The sequence below is a fragment of the Lytechinus pictus genome, unplaced genomic scaffold (genome assembly GCF_037042905.1).
Source record: "Lytechinus pictus isolate F3 Inbred unplaced genomic scaffold, Lp3.0 scaffold_19, whole genome shotgun sequence".
NCBI classification, from domain to species: Eukaryota; Metazoa; Echinodermata; class Echinoidea; order Temnopleuroida; family Toxopneustidae; genus Lytechinus; species Lytechinus pictus.
Genome location: NW_026974140.1, coordinates 6,025,280 through 6,049,890, shown reverse-complemented (window position 1 = coordinate 6,049,890; position 24,611 = coordinate 6,025,280). Strand labels below are relative to the sequence as shown.

The following is a 24,611-nucleotide window of genomic DNA, read 5'->3' as shown; positions in this document are numbered from 1 at the left end:
ATTAACTTGCCATCAGTCATTTAATTTCAGCCCTTCACGGGCTTTTACAGACCTGCCAACCAGTACGTTTTAGCTGTATTTAGTACGTTTTTGCAACCAAAATACGGCAGTACGTTTTTTCTTTTGAAAAATACGTTTTTTTTTTTAAACTAAATCGTAATTTATTGAGAAAAATAATCTTTATATGTCTCTATTTCATAAAACGTGCACAAATATGGTTATTAGATCAATGTAATTTCAGGTAACTTGTTTTTTTTTCAATCATTTTGTTCAAACCAGGGCAGGGTGCTACATAACTTCTTAGAAGCACTTGCCCAGTCAGGGGAAGTGAATTTCTAAATAGTTGGAAAATACTTGCCCGAAAATACATTTCACTTGCCCGAAAAAAATCCTTCAAAATAATGTTTTACCGCTTCAAAAAAAATTACTACGATTTTATATACCATTGCCCCTTTCCTCTCTTTTTAACGTGAACTATTATTGTACCTTGTAATATTTTTTTTTCAAAGTCATTTTACCTCCTATGACCGAAATTGGTGTCAATACACCATTTGATTAATTTTCTCTCTCATATATTTTCATGTGCTTTTGTATAATATGACCGTGACACAAAATAAAAAAGGAATCACTGAAAATAACTAAAGAAAGAAGGAAAGGAAGGAAGGAAGGAAGAAAGAAAGAAAGAAAGAAAGAAAGAAAGAGGGAAGATGAATGAATGGGTGAAGGAAAGGATGAAGGAGAGAAAGAAAAAAGGAAAGAAAAGAGATGAATGGAGAAGAAAGAAAGGAAAGAAAAAAGTTTTCCTTCATTCTTTGAAATTAATAAAGAAAAAGGGAAAGAAAAGAACATGAAAGGAAGGGAAAATGAATTAATGGGTGAAAGAAAGAATGGAAAGAAATAAAAAAGGGGGAAAAGAAAGTAAAAGGGAAGAAAGAATGAAGAAAAAAGATTTCCTGCATTTTTTTAAAGAAAGAAAGAAAAGAAAACAAAGATAGAAAGAAAGGGGAAAAACATGAAGGAAGGAAGGAAATAGCAGAACAGGAAAGAAAGAATAAGGAAAAAGAGAAGGAAAGAAAAAAATAAAGAATGAAAGAAAGAAAGAAAGAAAGAAAGAAAGAAAGGATGAAACTTTAGTGGAAGGAAAGAATGAAGTGAAGAGAGAATAAAAAAGAAAATAATGGAAGAAGGAAAAGAAAGAAAGAAAGAAAGAACAAACAGAAAAAGGAGAGGAAGGGAGCAAAGAAAAAATAGAGGAAGAAAAAATGAAGAAAGAAGGAGTACATGTAAGAAAACAAAGGAAACAAATAAAAATGAACAGAGAGAGAGAGAAAAATAGATCAGGAAAGAAAGCTAGGAAAATTTGAAAAGATAGATGGAACAAAAAAGGCAAGCGGGAAAGATAGAAGAAAGGATGGAAAAAAAAGAAAGAAAGGAAGGTAGCAATTAAGTAAGGATTAAGGAAGGAAGGAAGGAAGACAAAGAAAGAAAGAGGAAGAACGCTCAAATTTGAAACAAAACAAAAAATGCAATCATTTAACAAAAATCTTGCTATTTGTTTAAAATATATTTAAAAAATTGTTGGAAAAATTAACGTTTTAGAAATAAATAAAATTTCACAGAGAAACATTGACAAACTTAAAAATCAAATGAATCATCGCGGCATCATGGACTTGCACGCATCTTTCTTCCCACTACACCGATCACAACACTCAAAACAACGGCTGAAACTAGTTATGAAAACTCAATAACTTGCTCCTCCGATCACATCACCAAATCAGTAATCTGAGAATCCATATAAGTATAACAATTTCCCGCCGATTTTGTAATTATTTTGTTGGTAAAACTATTTTTCATGTGAGCTTGTTCACTTTGATTAGAAGTTTGATCGGGGATAGTACCGATGTGCACAGCAGCATGATGGAGATCCATGCATGCCTGCCACACAGGCTGGAGGCTGGGCGCACCAGCCACATGTATGTATGCTGACTCTGTGTGTGTGTTTTTGTGCGTAGATCCCAAAAAATGTCGCAAACTGGCTTGCAATTTGAATTGAGGGAAGTTGTTAACTTTGTTTTTCTCTCTTTCTCTTTTGTATTTGTGAGTGTGAAGTATGGGGAAACTTTGTAAAATGTCATTTCACAGTGAGAATTTTGCTTGCCCGATTCGGGCAAGTAGTTTTTGTCTTTACTTCAAAACACTTGCCCGACTCTAACTTTTACTTGCCCCGGGCAATCGGGCAAGCGCTTATGTCGCACCCTGCAGGGTGAAGATATACACATGTTTTAATTTATTTTTTTCATCTGCAAGAGCAGTGCGCATTTTAGCTTGCATGCAGCTTGAGTGCCGCGATGAGCGAGTGCGCCAAGCATTTTATTATGAAATACACTTTTTTGGGAAAAATACTTATCACAGAATACAGTTTTTCATTCCCAGAGGTTGGCAGGTCTGCTTTTAATACCAAATGGTTTGTAAAGCAAGCATGCCAATACGTTCATAACTTTAAAATTCAATGAAAAATAAAACTTTTGAATTTGTTGGCTTTCATTACTTCTCTTTCTTTGCTTTTATTGTTCATGAAAACTTGATCCTTTCAACAGGTAAAAGAGGAATTATATTACAATGCATACATAATTTACATATTATGTTTCTTTTGGTTTGATTCAGAATCTACAGTTATTTTGACAGTTAATACATCATCCTTGTACCAGACCGTCTTGGGTTTTGGTGGTGCTGTGACAGACTCTATGGCCCTTAGTGTTAAGAACCTATCTGAAGCAAGCCAGAACAAACTCATAAGGTCTTACTACTCTGCTGATGGTAAGTATATATGCTGTAATGAAAAAATATTTTCAAGGGTCACATAACATCAAAATGCATTTGGAGACAAATTATTATAAAAGGTCAAGACCACCCTAGAAAATTGTTGATTTGAATAAATAGACAAAAATCAAACTAGCATAACGTTGAAAATTTCATCAAAATCGGATGTAAAATAAGAAAGTTTATGACATTTTAAAGGTTCACTTATTTTTCACAAAACAGTAATATGCACATCTCAGTGACATGCAAATGAGACGGTCGATGATGTCCCTCACTCACTATTTCTTTTGTTTTCTATTGTTTGAAATAAACAATATTTCATTTTTACAGATTTGACAATAAGGACCAACTTGACTGAACCATTTCACATGTTCATGGAGGAATCAATCGTTGTTTCACATGACAGAGAGGAGAAAATTAGAATATTTCATATTTCATATAATAAAATACAAAATAAATAGTGAGTGGATGATGTCATCAGTCTCCTCATTTGCATACAGACCAGGATGTGAATGTAACTGTTTTGTGAAATTAAGGGAAACTTTAAAATGTCATAACTTTCTTATTTTACATCCGATTTTGATGAAATTTTCAGTGTTATTCTTGTTGGATTTATCTTTTTATTCAAATGAACATTTTGTTGGGGTGGACTTGTCCTTTAAACAAATATATTCATGGAAATTCATGAAACGTGCAAAGATATGTGCTTATGAATATTCATTAGGTGGGCTGATGATGTCATGTCCCACTTGTTCTTTTGTATTTTATCATATGAAATTAGGTTTATTCAAAATTTTTCTACCAAGAACTAAAACAATTGGATTGACAACTGATTAAGTGCATTAGTAATTTATTGCTGCAACTTATTTCATCATAATGGAGACACATCATTTACACATACTGTATGAAAAAATGAAACATTTATGATTTCATGTAATAACATAACACAAAGGAAAGTGGGGATGTGACATCATCAGCCCACCTAATGAATATTCATGACGATGTGCATGTAACTGTTTTCACAAAATATTGATGAACTTTAAAATTCTATAACTTCGTCATTTGTTGATATCCGATTTTGATAAAATTTTTAGCATTTTGCTCTGTGAATTTTACTCTATTTATTTTGATATAAATATTTTCAGCTTGGATTAAAGAGATCAGTAAATTCTGTTGATGTTCATATTGATGCTAATCCCATTTTGTTTGATTCATACATGTACAATAGATAATGATAACAAGGAAGTACACTCATTTGTTTTCGACAACAAATACCTACATTGTAGCTACATATTTGAAAAGTTTTCACCTTATGACACAATTGGCCCTCTGCCCCAGTATATCATGTAATAAATTTCATAAAGAGCTATTAGAAAACAATAGAAAACATGTGCATTAAATATAATGAGACATAATAAGTATTAAGAAATTATGCATTTGTTGATTTTATATTTTTTTTTACCTTCAGGGAGATATTGTACTTCCCATGTCATAATAATTTTTTGCCTGTTAAGCTTGTCCATTTCCTTTCTAACTGGTCAGATTATTTCTCTATTTATCAGTTCTATAATTAGATCATATTTCAAATTCATCACTTTAGTTTTCATTTCTTCATAGAATTGTTTATCAACACAATAAATTCTAAGTGCAAATACATGTAAGTTGAGTTGTGCCCTTGTAAAAAGTGATCATGCTTGTTTAAGTATATTTAATCTAGATGTATTTTTGATTTGTATGACCATGCCAAATTCCCATTTTACTTTATGGACAAAATTAAAACCTTGTTATGAATTTTTTTTAAATGCCGGCATTTTCTGATAGATTCGATCTTGACCAGATTGCTCCATTATGTGCTATAACTTGGGATTGAAGTCTTTGATAAAAACTATTAATAGGAGAGCCTAATTTCAATAAAGGACTGTCATGTTTACATGTACTATACTTGAGATTCACCTGACATTTAATGAGGAAAGCACTCAAAGACATTTTTGATTTATACTGTCATTCCATATATATTACACATTATACTACACGACGAAGATTCTGCTAGGATCGAAAGCTTAGGCCCCTTTTGACTTTCTAATTTACTCCATTGGCTCTCTTTTATTAGATAAGCAGTTTTCAGCAGCTTCTTTTTGCCACATTATTTACATGTAAGATACACATTTGAAGCAATCTCATTACTCTTTTATTGATTTTGATGGAAGGTTTTAAAACCATTTTGAAATCACAATTTATGACCCGATTGCCATAAACACAAAGTAATGATCTATTGTTTGAAGGCAATTTTTTTTAGTGCTACTTTTTACAATGTTTTGTGTGTCAATCTGCAACATTAGATAAGCTTTAAGATTGCATTGGGATTTTCTAAGGCTCTGTTTTATTTTCAGGGCTTTTGAGCATTTCGGGGGCAAAATTGCCCAGAGCCCCCTTGTATTTTTCCCCCTGATTGTTTGCATGATCAGTTACGTATAAAGGGGTAATGGATTACAAAAAACACGTGGTGCTGTGTAATTTGCAATATAACAAATGCAAAAAAAAAAAGAGTTAGATCGTTACACTTCCAGCAGGGAATATATTTGTAAACTATGAAATGGGTCAGTTCCCACTATCAGAAACCGAAAATTTATTCAAATCTATTGGAAACAGTATTTGTTCAAATATTGGACTTGAGTCAAGTATTTATGTTTATCCATGTAGTACTCACTGCTTAAGTAAATTTATCTAGATCTAGCATGCATAACACAACAAATTCTTGATCATGGTCTTATTCTCATGATTGCTTTAATACTTTGCCTGATTAGAATACTTGAATTGTATTTGTACAGTGTTTCATTGTCAGATACCGAAGTTCATGATATGAGTATGTAGATATCTGATGGTTAGATAACCCTATGACAGATCATGTAAACATGAAGATTTCATGTTTAAAATAAAATTGGTAAAAATAAGGTATTTTGTGCATAAAATGAAATCATGAATATTTTTCTTTTACCACAGACTTACAGTTTGAGCTACATTTTTACATACATGTATCCTTATTTATGTATTTGTGTCAAACCCTCTGATACTGCAAGGAATTTAGGAGTTTATTTTGATACAAACCTCAATATGGAAACCCAAGTCACGAATGTATGCAAATCAACATATTATCTCCTCTATAACCTTCGGCGCATTCGCAAATACTTTGATCAAGAAAGTATCAAACTATGGTGGCACATGCTCTGATTACAAGTAAGCTTGACTACTGTAATGGTTTGCTGTTTGGAATGCCTGATAGTCTTATTTCTACGTTACAAAGAGTCCAAAATTCATGTGCAAGACTTATCTACCGTGTCCCAAAGTTCAGTTCCACTACACCTCTTCTGAGAGAACTCCACTGGCTGCCTGTACAGTACCTGGAATAGCCTGCCAATTGATATAAGAAGCTCTCCATCCTTGACTCTCTTCAAATCAAAATTAAAAACATATCTCTTTAGTAAAGAAAATATGCTGTGTAGATATAAGTAAAGAGAGCTCTGAACAAGCGCAGCTGAATATATCTATATAAAAGCTGTGCTATACAAATTAATGTTTATTATTATTTATTAAAAGTCATCAAACTTTGTAGAATGGGACATTCTGCTTTCTTCTCAGGTGCTTAACATATATTAATTTGAATAGAGGAAGGTAATGATATGCTGTATACAGGGCTCACTGGAAGATGAGATTACTGCTAAAGTAGATACTTGGATACATCCAAATAAGGGCCATAATTTCCTCATCAATATATCAATTATTTGGGTACAGTGATTTATCAAGTCAAGTATTCTTCAATTTTCTTTTTTTTTTCATCAGGTCTAGAGTACACACTCTCAAGGATCAACATAGGAACATGTGATTTCTCGCAGCGACCATACAGTCTTTGTGAGTCGGAGAATGATTTTGAACTGGCAAACTTTTCTCTAGCTGATGAAGATATCAATTATAAGGTACAAACTTAGAAATAACTGTAAAAAAATCAAATCAAATTTCTTTTTCATTTCAGTTACAAAGCACTGCACACTCACTACTCCATATTAAAATGAATTATATGAAAATAGATCAAAATAAATTCTAAAGACCTTTATAAAACTCTCTTTAAGAATGTCATATAATCCGTTCCTCTGATTGGTCGAAATTGAGGTCATGTAATCCACCATGCCTGCAAAACAACAAACTAAGGTGGTTACCAAGGGCAACTGGCATAGTTAGCAAGATTTCTGCCCGTTGCCCCCTGACCCGCCCCTTAACGACGGGCATGGCAAAATTTGGCTGAGATCTCCATTTGATTACGTGCAAAATGTTGCTTCCTGCGGTGATTGCGGATACCATAAATATCCGCGCGATTTGATCGAAAGTTTTAGATAATTCGCGCATTTACGCGCTTATATATATATGGACTGCTTTTATATTCGAGACAAGGTTGTTTCTTTTGGCTCGCGGGTACTGCACCGGCCAGACTATGCCCTCAGGCAAAGCCCTCGGGCATAGTCGCGTTGCAGTCCCCTTGAGCCTTTAGAAACAACCATGCCTCTCAAAGCAGTCCATATATCTATATTATTATATAATTACAAAAGAATCACCATGGATGGTTATTGGATTGGATCAAATAAAAAAATGTAATGTGGAATGATAGAAAAAGGAAAATGTCCTTCAAATGGAAATGCCTTTGGGAAAGAGTATCAGGAAATGGCATTTAATTGTATGTATATTGTTGTATTTGGTTGTGTGCTTTTTTTTTGTTACTTTTTATTTTGATTCTTGTCTTCCTTTGTCACAGGAAGAAGGCTTGATCATGTTTCTTTCCTCTTCGGTATAAAATATCCTTCAATGCAGTCTTTAGAATTTTCTGGCAGTTCTCTGGATGGACTGTTATATTCTCACCATACATGTTCCTACATGTAGGATTTAATATCCTCTTTATTGTCATGTACAGTGTTTGCTTTCTTATATTGTTTGTTTCTTCAATTGTGTATTCTTTCAGCTTTATTGTCATTGACCCTTGTGTCTATTTTCTGTTATCTTTGTATCAAATTACTATTAAGACCCCCCCCCCCAAAAAAAAAAGTATACATGTTTAATTTCAAGTCTATCTTTAGAAGATTGCAAGATTAATGAAAAAGTGCAGCAATCTATGTAACTTTTTTATTGTGTGTTTCGTCATTGAATGAATTACATCTTTTCTTGCACGACTTGTACTTGCCACCTTTTTCTTTTGTGGCCTCCACTTCAACATGTGTTAGGTTATAATGGTCTTCCTTGATTATGTTATAACTATTTGTTGTCTTTTAGTTATTCCCAATAAGAACAAAACAGTAAACTCTATAGTTAGATAGTATTGTGCAATTTTTTTTCTTATGGTTTTAAACTTACTACCCATATTTTTTTAAAATCAGAGTGTAAAAATTTCCTTAGCAAGTCAAAACAATAATTCTAATTTTACTTGACTGCAATAATTGAGCCATTGGTAATATACATGTAGAAAAGTAATCCCTGTTTATATTCTATCTGACCATAGATCCCTGTTCTTCAAGCAGCCATGAAAGCTAGTGTACGCACTCTAAAGTTCTTCTGTACACAGTGGTCACCTCCAAAATGGATGAAGACGAGTGGTACCTACCGATACAGAGGCCAAGTCATTGGGGAACCTGGTGGCAAGTATTACAAGACACTTGCCTTATATCTAGCCAAGTAAGATCATACGTTTATCATCTATTATGCATTCTACAGTGCGTATCAAAAATAAGTTTACACTTTAAAAAAGCCATGGGAAATAAAAAAATATACAACATGTGGGTAATTTTTTCCCATATAATCTTGGTTTTGGGTCTCATCTATCCAATGAAAGTAAAAGTTTTGACAGAATGTTACACTTGAGTGAGCACTGTCCATTTTTGTAAAGCTGGCAGAAATCTGTTTGCGCAGAAATGCTCGTTTGTACGCTGTGTCAAGGGGAAAGGGCGAAATCAAACTTACCCTGCGAAACATTTCTCATACATTTCCCTTGTACTTTTAGTCAATTGAAATTAAACGGATACATTCAAGCCTTTTCTAACAATTTTGCCACCCAAATTGAAATTTCAACACTTAGTAAACACAACCTTTACCCTTTTTGTGCCAGCTGGATCTGAGGACATAACTACATCTGAACAAAAGTTTATATCAGACATTTCTAGCATTTTTGTCACTAAGTTTTTATCATTTAAAGTGGGTTTACATTTTATTTTTCATTTAATACTTGTTTCTCCACACTTTTCCCAAGCTTGACAATGATTAACAAAATGAAAATCAAGCTTAAGCCATTTTATGTAAATCACAGCTCAGTGTAAAGCAACTATCGTCACGATGGCCTCGGTGTGTGGGGGAGTGGGGTGGGGCTCAATGCACTCCTCAAAGTGGTTTGGGCCAGGAAACAAGTTAAAAAAGGTAAAAGATATCTTCAAATCAATTTTACTAGCTAAATTCCACATGTTATTCATGATTAAGGTCTACTTTTATTCGCATAACTATTTCAAAGTTCTGCGCATATCATTTTTCACTAAATTTTCAAAAGCAAGTGGTGCTCACTCAAGCGGAAATATTTTTCGACAGTTATATCGTCATTTGCTTTATCAATGGATCTGTACCAATGTTAAAATGTGGAAAAATCTTCAAGATATTACAAAAGTATAATTTTACAGGATTTTTTCTAAGTGTAAACTTTTTTTTTTATACGCACTGTATAGGCATTTACAAGCCATCTAGATTAGTTGATAGGAGCAACCTCCCCCCCCCAATAAAAAAAAGAATGAAATAAAATAGAATAAAATAAATAGATAAGAATAAAAGAAATAAATGAATAAATAGATAAAGCAACAAATGAATGAATGTATAAATAAAAAATCAAATAAAGTAAATAATATATTAAGATGTAAAGAAATAAATAATGAATAAATGAAGTAATTGAATAAAACAGATGAATTAAAATAAGATTTAAAAGGTAAAAAGAATAAAAAAGGGATTAAAAACAAAACAAGGAAGAACAGCTTTAGGGTATTTTGAGCTAGTTTCCGATAAAAAAAGGAAAAATATAGTTTTGATCACTTAAACAGTGATGTCCATCTCGCCATTCCTCTGTTAATAGGATTTTTTAAAATCAATAGTTTCAGTTTCCCTTAGAGCAGTAGGTGATCAAAACACTTTATTGCTACTCAACCACCATTTCCTTTTGCAGTTCTACCTAACAAACTTTAAGGAAATAAATTAAGAAAATTTATGTTTCTTTACCTGAAATTGGCAATGATATACATCATTTGTTTAAAGATACAATACACAAGTTCTCTAACAAAGGGGGATTTCAAGCTATTCTGAACATAATGCAAATTAGTTATCACTTGAATATTTGATTTGAGTTGTCATTAAGCATTATGTATAATAATTGTTGACAATTAGCCCCCCTGTGCATCCTCTCACATGCGATGCGGCCGCTTGACAATTTTAGCAGGGCTGGGGAATTGAGATGTCTCATAACGGGGGTCTTGAGAGCGGGGCCGAGTGGCTTCTGAACTGAACTTTTGTCAGTTGGAGTATCTAGAATACTGAAAATTAGGTCTGAAAAGGGGGTCATCAAAGCCTATCCAGTCCTACCTCTTATCCAGATCTCTCTATTATCTGGACGCACACTTGCCGAGATTTTTTATTTTTTTTCAATTCAATCTATACACAACAAAAAAAGTAAGTCCCCCCTTAAACAAACATCAATAATTTCCGAACCAATGCGAGTTTTTAATATATTTTTACATGAGCGTGTAGGTAATTTTATAAGCTACCCTCTGAGTAAATGTTATGGCCATATTTTACGTCATGCTTCAGTGAGCACCGTCAGAAGGCAAAAATGTCACTTTTCAAAAGTCACAAGCCAAATATCATGACTTTGATTCCATTTTATTGGAACTTATTCCACATTCTCATCATGAAAAATAGTCAGAAGGCTTGTAAAAGGTACTTTCTAAAAGACGATACAACTTTTTTGGCTAAATTTCACGGTTGAATAAACACAAGTCCAAAGTTGCTATAATTGGAATTTTTACACATTTCTATCAATAATAATGATAGAATATGACGACAGTTATTTTGGGGAAGAGTATCTTTAACAATATTCATCGTTTCACAGTTCAATGAACATTTATTCAAAACAAAAAATAAGATTTTCAAATATCATAGGCAAGTATTGTTTCATTTTGGTAACTGAAAATGATCTTTTCTCAACTTTTCGTTATGTTCATGACCAATTAACATGCTTCAATTATTCAAAGGGGTTAATTAAACATTCACGCTTGAATGAAAATGTGGAATGTGATTAGCTCTTTTTTACGTTATTGGAAAAAATGCAATTTGTAACTATGGATATCTGTCACAAACCTCCTTGCATAGTTCATTTGATTTGATTTTTATGAAAATCACGATGTTTAATGCATCAGTGAGCACACAATATTCGGAAATTATGCAAATGAGAAGAAAGTTCAAGGCCTTGGCCCCACTCTAGAATGGTTATTTTGGTATGCGCGCCTTTTGGATAGTGTTACTCTGAAGCCATGTGCTAAGTTTCATGAAATAACTGTTGGCAGAAGTAACAAAAACCGTCCATGAAACAAACCCTCATTTCATATTTGTTAAAATTTTGACTTCCTCTCTCATAGACTTGTGTACATTATGGGTGCATATGTTTAATAATAAGTAACCCCTTATTCAATATGGTGGAACTTTTTTTCAAGGCTGTCTTTAGCAATGTCATTTGGCAGTAATGTTTATCAACCTATGGGCAGAATTCTGTGCAAAAATGAAGTCTATTTGTTTATTTATGGATGAGTGCACACGCATCAAAGTGGGAAAATTTGTATTTTCAATGTCACAGACTCATTTTAAAGGGTAATAAAGTGAATATTGGGGGCAAATTTGGTTTCAAATGTGACTTTAATTACTGTTGTTTTTATCATCCATCATTTCTATCACCACACACTTTCTGAACTTTAAACATTTTCATGGTTGAGTGAGCACATTCGAAAACTTAGGAATGAATACTCTTTATACTGCATAAATGTATTCTTTTCCTAACAATTTCTCATGATCAGTTTAATTTATGGACAAATCAGTGGTGAATCCAGAATTTTAAAATGGGGGAGGGGCCTATAATCGGGGGAGCCACCAACATTTTCAAATTTTAACATGATCTAACAAGTTGTAGAGGATTCTACCATAAACCCCTATGATGATACGTCACAATACAGGGGCCGCAGAACGGTTTTCAAAGTGGGGGGGCTGACCATGCAAAAAATCACAATTGTATGGTCATTTTTACATTTTTGTACATGCTTTTGGAAAAAAGTGGGGGTGGGGGGCTGAAGCCCCCCGCTTCCGCGGCCCCTGCAATACATTGTGCTCACTCAACCATGAACATACGATATATCAAAATTGTGTGTGGAGTGGCTAAATGATGGATAGTAAAACAGCATAACACCATAAGATTCACCTAAAAACAACTTTTGCCCAACTTTGTATTTGCACAATGTGAAAAACGACTCTTGTGACTTTCAAAAATTGTCATTTTTAATTCAATCTTTAATTACTCATGCACGACTCAACCGATCAATCTCATTTTCCCCCAGGAGTTGCTATTGAGTGTAGAAAACCACCTACGAAATGTCATATCTCAAAATAATTCTGTTCAAAAGTTACAGCAATTTGATTTAGGGGGGACTTACTTTTTTGTTGTGTTTAGTATATGTGAAGAAATGAGATTTCAATCTAAAGTACTCAATCCTATACGCAAACTCACTTTGATTACATGTACATATATTTTCCAATATAGTCTACAACAACATTATTTTTCATGAAAATACCTCACCCAAATCAACGAAAGAACTTAGGCAGGATAATTAGGGCGCAGCGCAAACATTTCATCACATTCTCTTTTTGTTTCCCCCAAAAAACCCCATATGTCTTGCTAGCTAACGCTAGGCCTCAATACGGACAGCGCCATCGATCATGTTTGAGCCTACAGTCAGTATAACAATGGCTGAAATTGCGAAGCTGCGATATCCACCGCGATGATCTAACTGCATGTAAAACTAAGTTTCATCGAGTCATTCTCTTTCTTTCGAGGTATGCTCGATGTATACCTCAATCATTTTAGCAGGTAAATTATCCAACAGTTTTTTTTTCGTCAGGGGGGGCAATAAAGGTCTTCAAGCTCGTCAGGGGGGGCAAAAAAGGTCTTTTAAGCTCGTCAGGGGGGCAGGTATATGTCTTTTGTATGGGTTGTTGCTCGTCAGGGGGGCAGAGTGCCCCCCCCCCCCCCCCCCCCCCCGTAGGTACGCTAGTGCTCTTCCTCCCTTCTTTCTGTCTCTCTCTCTGTCTGGCTTTCTCTTGCACCTCTTCCTTTCATTCTCCTTCACACATTGTGTAATTGATCGTTCATATTCTCTTCACCTTGAAGGTTCATTGAAGGCTATGCCAAACACAACGTGAGCATGTGGGGTATGACAGTACAGAACGAGCCATGGGCAGGGGCTATCAAGGACCAACCTAATGCCTGTAATTACATGACCCCTCAGATGGAGAGAGACTTTGTGAAGCTTGATCTGGGTCCCACCCTAGAGGAACGTGGTCTGGGGAATGTCAGTATCATGATGCTGGATGATCAAAGGTTTGAGCTTCCCGATTGGCCTGTTGTGGTGAGTGATGAATGTAGTTCTAACTATTTTAACTAAATCCAAGTCGTATAGAGTGTTCCAAAGAACTTGCAATTGATTGCAAGTGAAGTTTAGGTCCCCAAATCAATAACGTATTTTGAATTAATTGCAAATATGCGATAGATCACTGGTTTGCTTCTGCAATAAGTATAAATTGAGTTGCTGTAGCTAAAATCGATCTATCACTTGTATATTAGCAACAAAAATAAGCAGTTGATTGCAAATCTTTTCTTGTAACACCCCCTTAGAATACATAAAATAGATGAGAGGGGCAAAGAGAGAGAGAGAGAGAAAGGGAGAGAAAGAAAGACATAACAGGTACAATATGGGGAGGGATGAAAAGTCGTCAGATCAAATACTAAGGTCACAGGTCAATATAGCTACATTTATTCTTCCTTCTCTCGCTTTCTCCCAGGTTCTTGGTGATTCTGAGGCCGAGAAGTATGTCAAGGGTATCGCTGTTCACTGGTACTGGGACAAACAGTCTCCAACCCTCAAGTTGGATCTCACCAACAACCTCTTCCCAAGTAAATTTATTCTTTACACCGAGGCTTGCCAGGGAACCTCTGAGACGCCTGGTGTTAAGGTGTCCCTGGGAAGCTGGGAACAAGGAGAAGGGTACACCCAGAATATCATACAGGTAAGATAGATGTTGGATTTACCAAGTGAGATGATACCATTGAAATATATAGGCTTAGAAATTTACATGTAGGGTATCCTACAGAATGAAATGCAGTTTTGACTTGTTTGTATTAAAGCAAAAAGAAAAGAAAAATCTGTTCAAGCATACAAATCAAAAATAATATTTTTCAGAATTAGAATTGTCAAAGGGGCTTGCTTATGAAGTTATACTCACATTGTGCTTTACAGGAGGAGAGGAGAGTACAGTTCCCCAAGTGGAAGGAGCCTGTATGTCTGTTTCATTGTGTATTTCTAGTATTCTCAAGTAACGTGAATAAGCAATGGTGGTTTTGTGGTGGTCATTTTGCTTGACTTTTTAAGAAAGAAGACATCATGCTTGTAAGTAAGCAATCAGAGAACTGATAGCTTAAAATACTATCAGAAGGACCTTCAATGAGGATTTGTGACTTTCAAATTATCACTTTATATGAATTGTTTCTTGATTCTCACATCCTTACTCTTATAACTGAAGGTTTACACGTTTGTTACAGATATCTTCTTGAAAACCTCTTTGAACATTCATGATTGATAATTGTTTTCTTTTTAACATCTTCTTATCTTAGAATATGAACCACTGGGTGACTGGTTGGGTGGACTGGAACATGGCTCTTAACATCCAGGGAGGCCCAAGCTGGATTGCTCATAAACTCAATGCTCCTGTCATTGTTGATGCAGAGTATGATGTCTTCTACAAGCAACCCATGTACTACCATCTAGGTCACTTTAGGTGAGTCCGAGAAGCAATTTCAGCAATTGATATTGATTTTAAATGATTCTTTAGACAGTTGACATGCCTGTAGATGACGTCAAGCAGTTTTTTTTTTTTAATCATTGGAGAAAAATTTGAAATAATATGTCAGATTCTAAGGTTAATGTAACAGTCTCTTAGAGGGGCATTATATGAGGTTTTACCTAGTAATTTTCATTATCACTAGTTATATGCTTCTGTAATCCTATCATCTAGTTGGCTGTTATCAAATTCATAAGTAAGGCCTTCCTCAAGAAATGTTCCTAAGGCCATATTTGCTTTTCCTGATCAATAGGCATGTGATGTTTGTTTTAATTTCATTTTCTGCATATCTGTCGATATGTCGTAAACCATGACCATAAACCCCAAACAATGGATGTATTTAGCATTATATTTATCCATGGGTTCAGCAAATAGTCGGTTCAAATATACCCACACATTGTTTGCTCATTCTTTTCACCATTTGTGAAAACCTTATCTTCTTTCATAACAATAGTCCCCTACAGGTGGCTTGTTAATTTAGTAAATACACAATTACTAGTGTAGTTTGTAAATCATATATATTCCCCCATTCCTTGAAAAAAAATCCACCCCTTTTAATAATGTTTAATTTTGTTTATGACATCTGTCATCAACAAAACAATTTGTGTTTCTGTCATCTTCAAAATGGTCATTATGATACAGAACGACAGATTTTATCATACTAGAGTACATGTTTTCTTTGACATTTTTTTAATACCTCTGCCCACTGGAAGTGGCCTAAGTCAGGATGAGGATAAGACCTGAGTAGAAAGATAAGGAGGTACTGGGTACCTAAACGTTTATGTCAGTGCCAATTTCACTTCACACGTGTGATAAGGGTATGCCAAGTGAGGACTCGGACAAGATCCAAGGATTTAAAGTTGTGATAATTTAAAGATATTAATTGAGCAAAATATGAGAAAGCAATCAACACCCAAAAGGAAGTTCGGCAGAGACCTAGCGATCATTTTTCCTGTTAGTTTGCTGGTCAGTTAGTCTGTTACAAAAATGTTAAAGTGTTTGTTCAACTTGCTTTCATTTCTTCATCAATTACGTTCACACTTGGTACATATGATCCTTGGGTAATACCACGTGTGTGTGTCCATGAGGATGATGGGGTCAATGGTCATCTAGAGGTCAAAAGGTTAAATATTATGAGGTCATGTCCATCCTTTTTGAAGTTTTTGTTCAATTATTTATTTCTGCATCAATTATGTTCACACTTGGTATATATGATCCTTGGGTAAAACCACATTTTCTTCATGAGGATACTAAGTTCAAAGGTCATTTAGGGGTCAAAAGATCATATTGGATATTTCATTGAAAGCCAAATCAGACAATGTTTGTGGTTTGTGAACCACCATGTATTATATCAGCTGCATTTGAATTTATAGTTTAGTGTGTAAATATTTTCAATCCAGCTGACATATAGTTAACTATCCAAGGTCTTGATCCATTAAGGATTATTAGTAGTGTTGACTTTTGGGATATTCATGTTCGTCTTGTACTGTCTCTTTTGAAGGAATTGCAGTGATCCAAATCTCAAACTTCTTTCATGAATAAATCTGTAAATAAATCCATGACTGTGATTGGTCCTTTTCTTGACATCATCACACCTACCTCTTTCCCATTTACCCTCTACCACTCCTATAGACAATGTCTTCTCCTTTTCAGCAAATGATCAACATACTCTCTTCCACTGCATAAATTAGTTTTTTTTCTTTTGCTACTTTCAGGAGCTCTTTGTAGTATACCTTAATATTATCACAAAAATCATAAGCAAGAGAGATTGTCTACCATACATTTTAACCTGAATTATTTTCTGTTTTCTTTTCAATACCTTGCAGTAAGTTTGTACCTCCTGATTCTGTAAGAGTGGAACTTGAGATAGACCAGAATGAGGAACAAAAACTTGATGCTATCTCCTTCTTAAGACCAGATGGTTTGGTAGTTCTGGTCGCCATCAATGTGTAAGTCCTTAATTTTAACCTAACCATTTTCAGTTTTGTTTGTATTTATGCATGGAGATAAGAAGGATGGAGTGACAATGAATGCAAATTAATTTATGTAGCTTTTGATTTCTAAAGAGTACACAGGTGCACCGTCGTCTTTGGTCACGACTTGTGATGCCACCAGTTTCATGGGAAATCTGAAAGTGATTAGTGTTAAAAATAGATAATTGCGAATATTCCCAATTTTATTTGATCACAAAATGTGGATATTAACCACATGACGAAATATATCTCAAAGCCTTATTATGGCCTGAAATTGGGCAAAATATTATATAACAGTTTTAAAATGTGAAAAAACCTAAGAATTTGACAATTTTTAAGTCAACTTTTACAAATTTCCGCACACGTCCTCATAAAAAAAGAAGTTAAGATTAGTTTCAGGGAACACACCCATTTGTGATGTTATATGTCATAGTTGCACCCACGTGCAATTTATTTTTTCTTCCCCCACAAAAGTTAGCAATGTGGTTGCTCATAATATCTGACCAGAGGCAGTGAAAAGCAATTGTCAGTATCATTACATTCTTCTTGTGGTAATGATAGTGATGATAACGATGATAGTTGTGATGATGGTGGTGGAGGTAGTAATTATTGATGATGATGGTAATGATGATGATGATGGTGATGGTAATGGGGATGATGATGATGGTAATGATGATGATGATGGTGATGATGATGGTAATGTTGATGATGATGATGATCGTAATGTTGATGATGACGATGGTAATGGTGATGATGTTGATGATGATGATGGTAATGACAATGGTCATATTTGATAATCTTGATAAATGCAATTTTCTTCCTTCTCAGGCAAGAAGATCCTATTCCTATCACTATCAACCACAATGCAACAGGATTTCTCAACTCGATCGTTCCGGCCCGCTCAATACAAACATACCTCTGGAAGCCAGCTCACTCTTTACACTAGCTCTGATGGATAAAGACAACCCAGCACAGTACAGCTTCACATTGGCTTATAACCAAATATGCATTAATAATCTACCCATGAGACCTCATACAGTACATACCATATTTCGCATTCCACTGCTATGTTTATCGTGAATACTTTCATATCTCATCATCATTGAGAAATAAGATGGAGTCAAATTTGCAATAATTTCTTGATGATTGTTAGATTGTTTATATTTTCTATGCAACATTTTGTATTTTTATAACTCACCTACATGTATGTACTCAAACAAATTGTAATACAACCTGTATGTATCACTATCAGTATCAACCATTATTAACAGTGCATAAACATTTTAGCTGGATGAAGAGGTGTTCCAAATACTAATGTAAATATACACTATATGTATTAATCTGCATCATTATATTTTGTGTGAATGACATAGTGCAATCATGAATTAAATCATTTATTATTGTCCATTTCAAGGTTATTTCTTAATTCTTTTTTTAAGTGCCAATATTCCATATGACAACGTATATTTTACCCTACATCACTTACCTCTGTGTCCTTTTTTGTTAGATTTTGTGGCCGAATCACTGTTCAATCTTGTGTTTTTTTCGTGATGTTTATGAAGGATGCATACTCCAATGCCTCAATTCTATGTGGTTTATAGATATACTTCTTTATTTGGGGAGGGTTGTGATGGGATTATAATTGTGAGTAATTTTGTTAATCTTCCTCTGCATTTTTTGCGAGACTATGACATATGTCTTCCATTGTTTTAAAGGGATTGTTTAACTTAATTCAGGATGTAAAGATATTTTTTCCCTTACTGCTAATGGTATAGTCATAATTGGAAACCTATAGGTCAGAAAGGAACTGCCAGAGATTTTTAAGCTAATTGGTTTTTCAATTGCTTTAGTCCTTTGCCTTTTTTAAATTCTTCCACAGAAGAATTTCATGTTTGTTTGAATATTTTCAATTTTGGGTAATTATAATAATGTTTTGTACTGTATCTGCCATTTGGTTTTTATAATCCAAGTTATTTAAGTGTGCTAAAGCTGCTTGTTCTGTTTACTCAGATATGTCCTGTGCATTTTCCCCCCTTTATTCCTGTATTGAGCAATTTGAATGTTTAATAGAGTGAGGAATTACTACTTAATCTCTGTGATAATGATGACTGCATCAATAAGTGTCCATATAAATGATAATACAATAATTACATTTATATGGCGCATAATACTACATTTATATGGCGCTTAATACTACATTTATATGGCGCTTGATAATACATTTATATGGCGCTTAATACTACATTTATATGGTGCTTGATTATACATTTATATGGCACTTAATTAATACTACATTTACATGGAGCTTAATACTACATGTATATGGGGCTTAATACTACATTTATATGGCGCTTAATACTCGGTGTTTCAAAGTGCTTTACATTGTGATTATTATTACCCTGGTCATCGGATCCTTGCATGCCCGCACACGATATATGCACTTTCTCCATTCCCTGGGGAGCATTCCAACAAGAGTTCCAAAACTTGATTGCTAGGCATACTACATCCTGGGTACCCATTTAACACTGGGGTGGAGAGAGGTAAAGTGTGGATTGACGCCTTGCCATAGGTTGCTAGGCCACAGGGGATTTGAACACACGACCCTCTGATTTACAATGCGAGAGTTAACACTGTAGGCTAAGGAGGGAAAATAATAACTTTTTAACTTATTGTGAAGATTTTAAATAATGCTTATGAAATTGAATTTTAAGGGTTTTCTCTTAAAATATTGTAACATGCACTGAGAGCAGAACGGGCCCCACAGCTTAGATTTTTGCAAATCTCTACAAAGTTTTAATATAACATCTGATTATATATATTCATACAGTTTATCTGATGTAAGTTCTGCAATTCTCCTATCAGGTTAAATAGACGGGTAAGCAGAGGCATAATATATGTTTTATGGTACCAAATACCATTTTCAAAGTGTTTAAAAAATGTTTAAATGTGTCAGTGTGATTTATAGATGCCAATTTCTACCTCTATTAATGTATAATGGTTTTCTAAGCAAATTTCTTTGCGAGGTACCTCCAAGGATTCAATTGAAATGCACTCTGCACTTAAATAAAGATCTATAAAACGGGCAACATGTACTTTTATTATTCATTAGGGTATGATAGTTCCTCAGCATGAATAGAACAGAATTGTTTATGTCTCATTAATTTCTCCTCAAGAGATCAATAGATGAAATATACTTTAAAAAAACAATGTTTATCAATGTACATAAAATGTATTAAAGAGAGAGACAAAAGTTACGGTATGCCTTATCTGAACATCACTTTATACTCTCTGCCAAAAATCTAATCCTGCCCATTTGCTCTTCATGTATAAACGGTAGACATGGTTTGGTTTTTGCCCAAGGCATGTCTGACATATCAATTAGTATGGAAATTGGAGTCCAGGCACGAAGAAGCAAATTAATTATGAATACATGACTGGCTATGTACATGTGTTTCTAGAGACTAGTATCCTGTTTCATGATTGGATTAAAGCTTCTTCACTGGTTGTACCATGTGCAGTAAGAAAATTCATCAGTTTTCAGATTCTTCAATAGAAGCAATCAATGTAGGAGTCATGTAGCAGTCATGCAACATTTGCTCCTCCACTGATTTTTCTGAAGATAAATGTATAAGGTGATGGGGTACTTGGTTCAGAATCGTATGAGCATCGGGATTGAGGTGCAGGTATTACCTCAGGTTTATGTTTGGCTTGATGAGCACATGTAGGAGCAATTGTCATGGAACCCATTTACAGGTAACAACCATAAAACGTGTGCTCCGAAAGAAATGTGCAATAATTCAAAATAATTACTTTACAAACTGGTCTACTCCATTCTGTCCTGAATTGCTGGAGGCACAATATTGTAGGTGATTGCCAAGTTCTATAGATAGAGGAAAATACCAGCTATGGGTGATGCATATGGATTTATAGGAAACTGTAAGAAGAATGATATGTTGAGAAAAAATCACAAGCTACAAATTTCATTTCTTCCTCTAACATTTTTTTTTACCCCCGACACGTTTACTTCTTGATATTTTTTTCCTTTATTATTTACACCAAACTGATCCCATCACCACCTACTATTTGCTAGGTAAAAAATTACTAATATTGTGAAGAATCTGGAGAAATCCCTAAGTGAATAGTTCTTATATTATCATGGAAGTAGTTTGTATAATTTGTAAGTAACCATGCAATGTTCATGGAATGATGATATTTCTGTAACAAATAATTTGTACATAATTGAAAGTGGATGAAGAGATGATTGCAGAATAGATATTTAAATGAAATTGTGTGTGGCATTTTGTTTTGATTTGCATATTTACTATTTTATTATTATTATCGAAAGCAAAGTCTGTAGTGTTAAGCTTTGCAATAGACTCCCACTTTGAGCTCGCCACCCTAACAAAGTGCATATTTTTAATGCTTTTCTATGCTTTTCCGAATCTTGTTTAAACAGACAATATCTTGGCTAAACATGAGAAGTATTGTCATGAAATTGGTATCATTTGAAAGCTGGATGAATACATTGCCTGTATGATTCAGACCCGGATTCATTTATTGGTCCATAATAAAAACAGAAATTTGTCCTCCACTGTCAGTACAGACAACAAAGTACATACACAATGTATAAGTATATAAATAAACACTAAAGACATATAATTTGGAAAATATTTTAACATTGAAAGAAATATAAATAAATATGTATGGCAATACAACATCAAAAGGAATTGTCAAATAATTTACCCATAAAGACAAAGAATGAAAAATGGGTGATAAGAGATAGAGCTAAAGTTAACTGAAGAGAGGATGTCCACTTCCATATTAAAGAGAATCCATGCATGATAGTATCTACAGCCGAATGGAGAGAGAGACACAGAGACAGAAAGTGGGCTCAGTGAAGAAAGTGAAAGGAAATAGATGGAAGGAGATGGAGGAAGAGGGGAGGGGGTAGCTAAGAACAAAACATGCATGTACATGAGCATCTTATGTTACTGAAATTGCTTGAGATAGAATTGAAAATGGTGAGGGTGAGTGAGAGTTTGGATGGTATTTTCATGAAATTGGGGTCATTTCAAAGATGAAGAAGAGGTTTTTTTCAGTTCTGGAATTTTGAAATAATGAAATATTTCAAGGGCGGTTAAAGAGTGGGATAAGTGACATGTTTAAAAAAAAGTATATGACTCTGTGGAAGATATTTGTTCTTGTTTTAAAAGGGAGTACATGTCACTTGGACTTACAATGGGCTAGAGATATAAATTTGGTGTTGATATGTACATGTAGCTACATGCACGTATGTTTTTATATTGATTAGGCAATTAACAGGTGTTGAACATTTCCTTCCTGATAGATGTGCAATATTAGATTTAGGGGACTCAATTCTGCCTTTAGCTTTGGTAAAAGGTCAGTACTTTGAACTATACTCGAGTATCATCGAATATTACAATTACATCTTTAAAAAGTGTACATGTAGTTTGAATGCATTTTTATCGGTACTCATTGCCATATGAATTTACATATGGCATTTTTCTGGCTGTTAGGATTTAAATTGAAATCTAGCCCCCTCTCTCTGTTATGATTTTATTTTAAAATAGCTGTTTGAGCACTTACTTTATATATTTAGTAATCAGACATTAGATACAAAGTTTACATCCTGAAATTTTCAGTCCATTTCATTTCATGCATGAGAAGTTGTTACATAAACCAGACAAATATTGAGGCACCTGATTGAATTACAATCTGATGTCAAATCAGTAAATTTATCCAATAAGACATATTTAGTTTAATTTATATCCTTCACACCACAACCGTTCCGCGGCACTTGAAATAATATAATCTAGTAATGAAATGGAATAGTGACATGGGGTGGTATTCTGAGATCCATTTTACCCGAGATAAAATAAAATGTTTCATCGCTGTTAAAATCAGTGAGATGATACCCTTATAATCTCTCCGGGTTGGTATTCTGTGAACAATTTTATCTTCATTTTATCTCTGTAAGACACACCCATTTTTAAATAAATATCCAATGAGAAACACACTTTTATAGCTTTCTCATCTCTAGACCAATTAATGGAAATCCATTCTGCCAGGTGTGGCAAAGGAGTGAGATTGCGTCAATTTATTGACTTCAAATACGCTTACGCTTGTGCGTCTTTACAGAGATTTCTGTTTAAAAATGACAATACTCTCATCTTTTTTTCGAAGTCTATATCGCATCTTTTCAAGCATCGTTTCAAAGACATTTATCAGTCAAGAAAAGTCTTATGAAATCATTCCCGATTGTATAGGAATAACGTTAAGGTGTTATTCTCATTAAATATATAATTTTTCTTCATTTTCATGTCAACATTTGGAGATAATTCGCCTAAAAAGATTGATGAAATCAATGTCGCAGAGATAAAATAGCCCCCACCCTCTTTTAAGTTTAATTTTTTCTTCAAAGTAAATGAGTGCAAGCACATTATCCGCATTGTAATGATAAAATACGTGATTAGTAAGTCTACGAAGGCATTGCTCTGTCGCTTCCTATGGGGGCTGGTGCCCTTATATGCTACAGCTCCAGTGAGTTCTGAGCTGACCGGGCTTGCCCCTTGAATTGTCAGTGAATGGAGCAGCAGGTAGGAGGGCACCAGCCCCCACCAGGATCTAGCTAGGAATTCCGGTGGGTGATGCAAAACCGTTCTTTTTTAAATTATGTACTCGGTTGTATTTGTTAAGATCTCTTTTTATTTGTTTATATTGGTAGTTCTTTGTATATCCAAAGAAACTGTTGCTGAGCTAGCGCCATGAGTGTCTCTGGACGGTGTGTGCGCTCAATAAGATATCACTATTATTATTATTATTTCCTTATTAGACTGTCATTTTAGCATGACTGAAACTGAGAGTGTTGTGATCTTTACAAAGAAATCTAAACAAAGAAGACTAGATGAAAAGACAAGGCAAAAGTGATTTTGTGTCTCGCCCACTTATGAAAATAACCAGAAATATAGTGATTTGCGAGGGCACGCAACAGAATTGTATCAAAACTTCATTGTGAAATGACTGGGATGGAATAACACTTGTCATAAGAGCCTAGCACGTAAACTTTAATGTTGACCTGAAAATTACCTTTGACCTTACCATGTGACCTCCGACTGCAACATAACATGCAAGTCGCCTTAGTACATCTACCATCCAAGTTTGGTTGAAAAGTGACTGACGGTTGCGGAGTTAGGTGTCATAGGAGTCTTGCATGTAAACTTTAACGTTGACCTGAAAATGACCTTTGACCTTACCATGTGACCTCCGAATGCAGCATAACATGCAGGTCCCCCAAGTCCATCTACCATCCAAGTTTGGTTGAAAAGTGACTTACGGTTGCAGAGTTAGGTGTTATAAGAGAGTCTTGCATGTAAACTTTAACGTTGACCTGAAATGACCTTTGACCTTACCATGTGACCTCCGACTGCATCATAACATGCAGGTCCCCCAAGTCCACGTACCACCCAAGTTTGGTTGAAAAGTGACTTACGGTTGCGGAGTAAGGTGTCATAAGAGAGTCTTGCATGTAAACTTTAACATTGACCTGAAAATGACCTTTGACCTTACCATGTGACC

The 24,611-nt window shown here is 34.6% G+C and overlaps 1 protein-coding gene across 1 annotated transcript in view; it reads left to right on the top strand.

Annotated features, from left to right (window-relative positions):
* Positions 1-21,301, top strand: part of LOC129260977 (lysosomal acid glucosylceramidase-like) — a 33,202-nt gene extending 11,901 nt beyond the window's left edge. The window contains exons 3-10 of the mRNA XM_054898995.2: positions 2,665-2,817; positions 6,658-6,791; positions 8,360-8,532; positions 13,316-13,553; positions 13,987-14,211; positions 14,816-14,979; positions 16,869-16,991; positions 17,844-21,301. Of these exons, the coding sequence (XP_054754970.2) occupies positions 2,665-2,817; positions 6,658-6,791; positions 8,360-8,532; positions 13,316-13,553; positions 13,987-14,211; positions 14,816-14,979; positions 16,869-16,991; positions 17,844-17,961 (1,328 nt within the window). The 3' untranslated portion in view covers positions 17,962-21,301. The remainder of the gene's footprint in view (positions 1-2,664; positions 2,818-6,657; positions 6,792-8,359; positions 8,533-13,315; positions 13,554-13,986; positions 14,212-14,815; positions 14,980-16,868; positions 16,992-17,843) is intronic.
* The last annotated feature ends 3,310 nt before the right edge of the window (positions 21,302-24,611 follow it).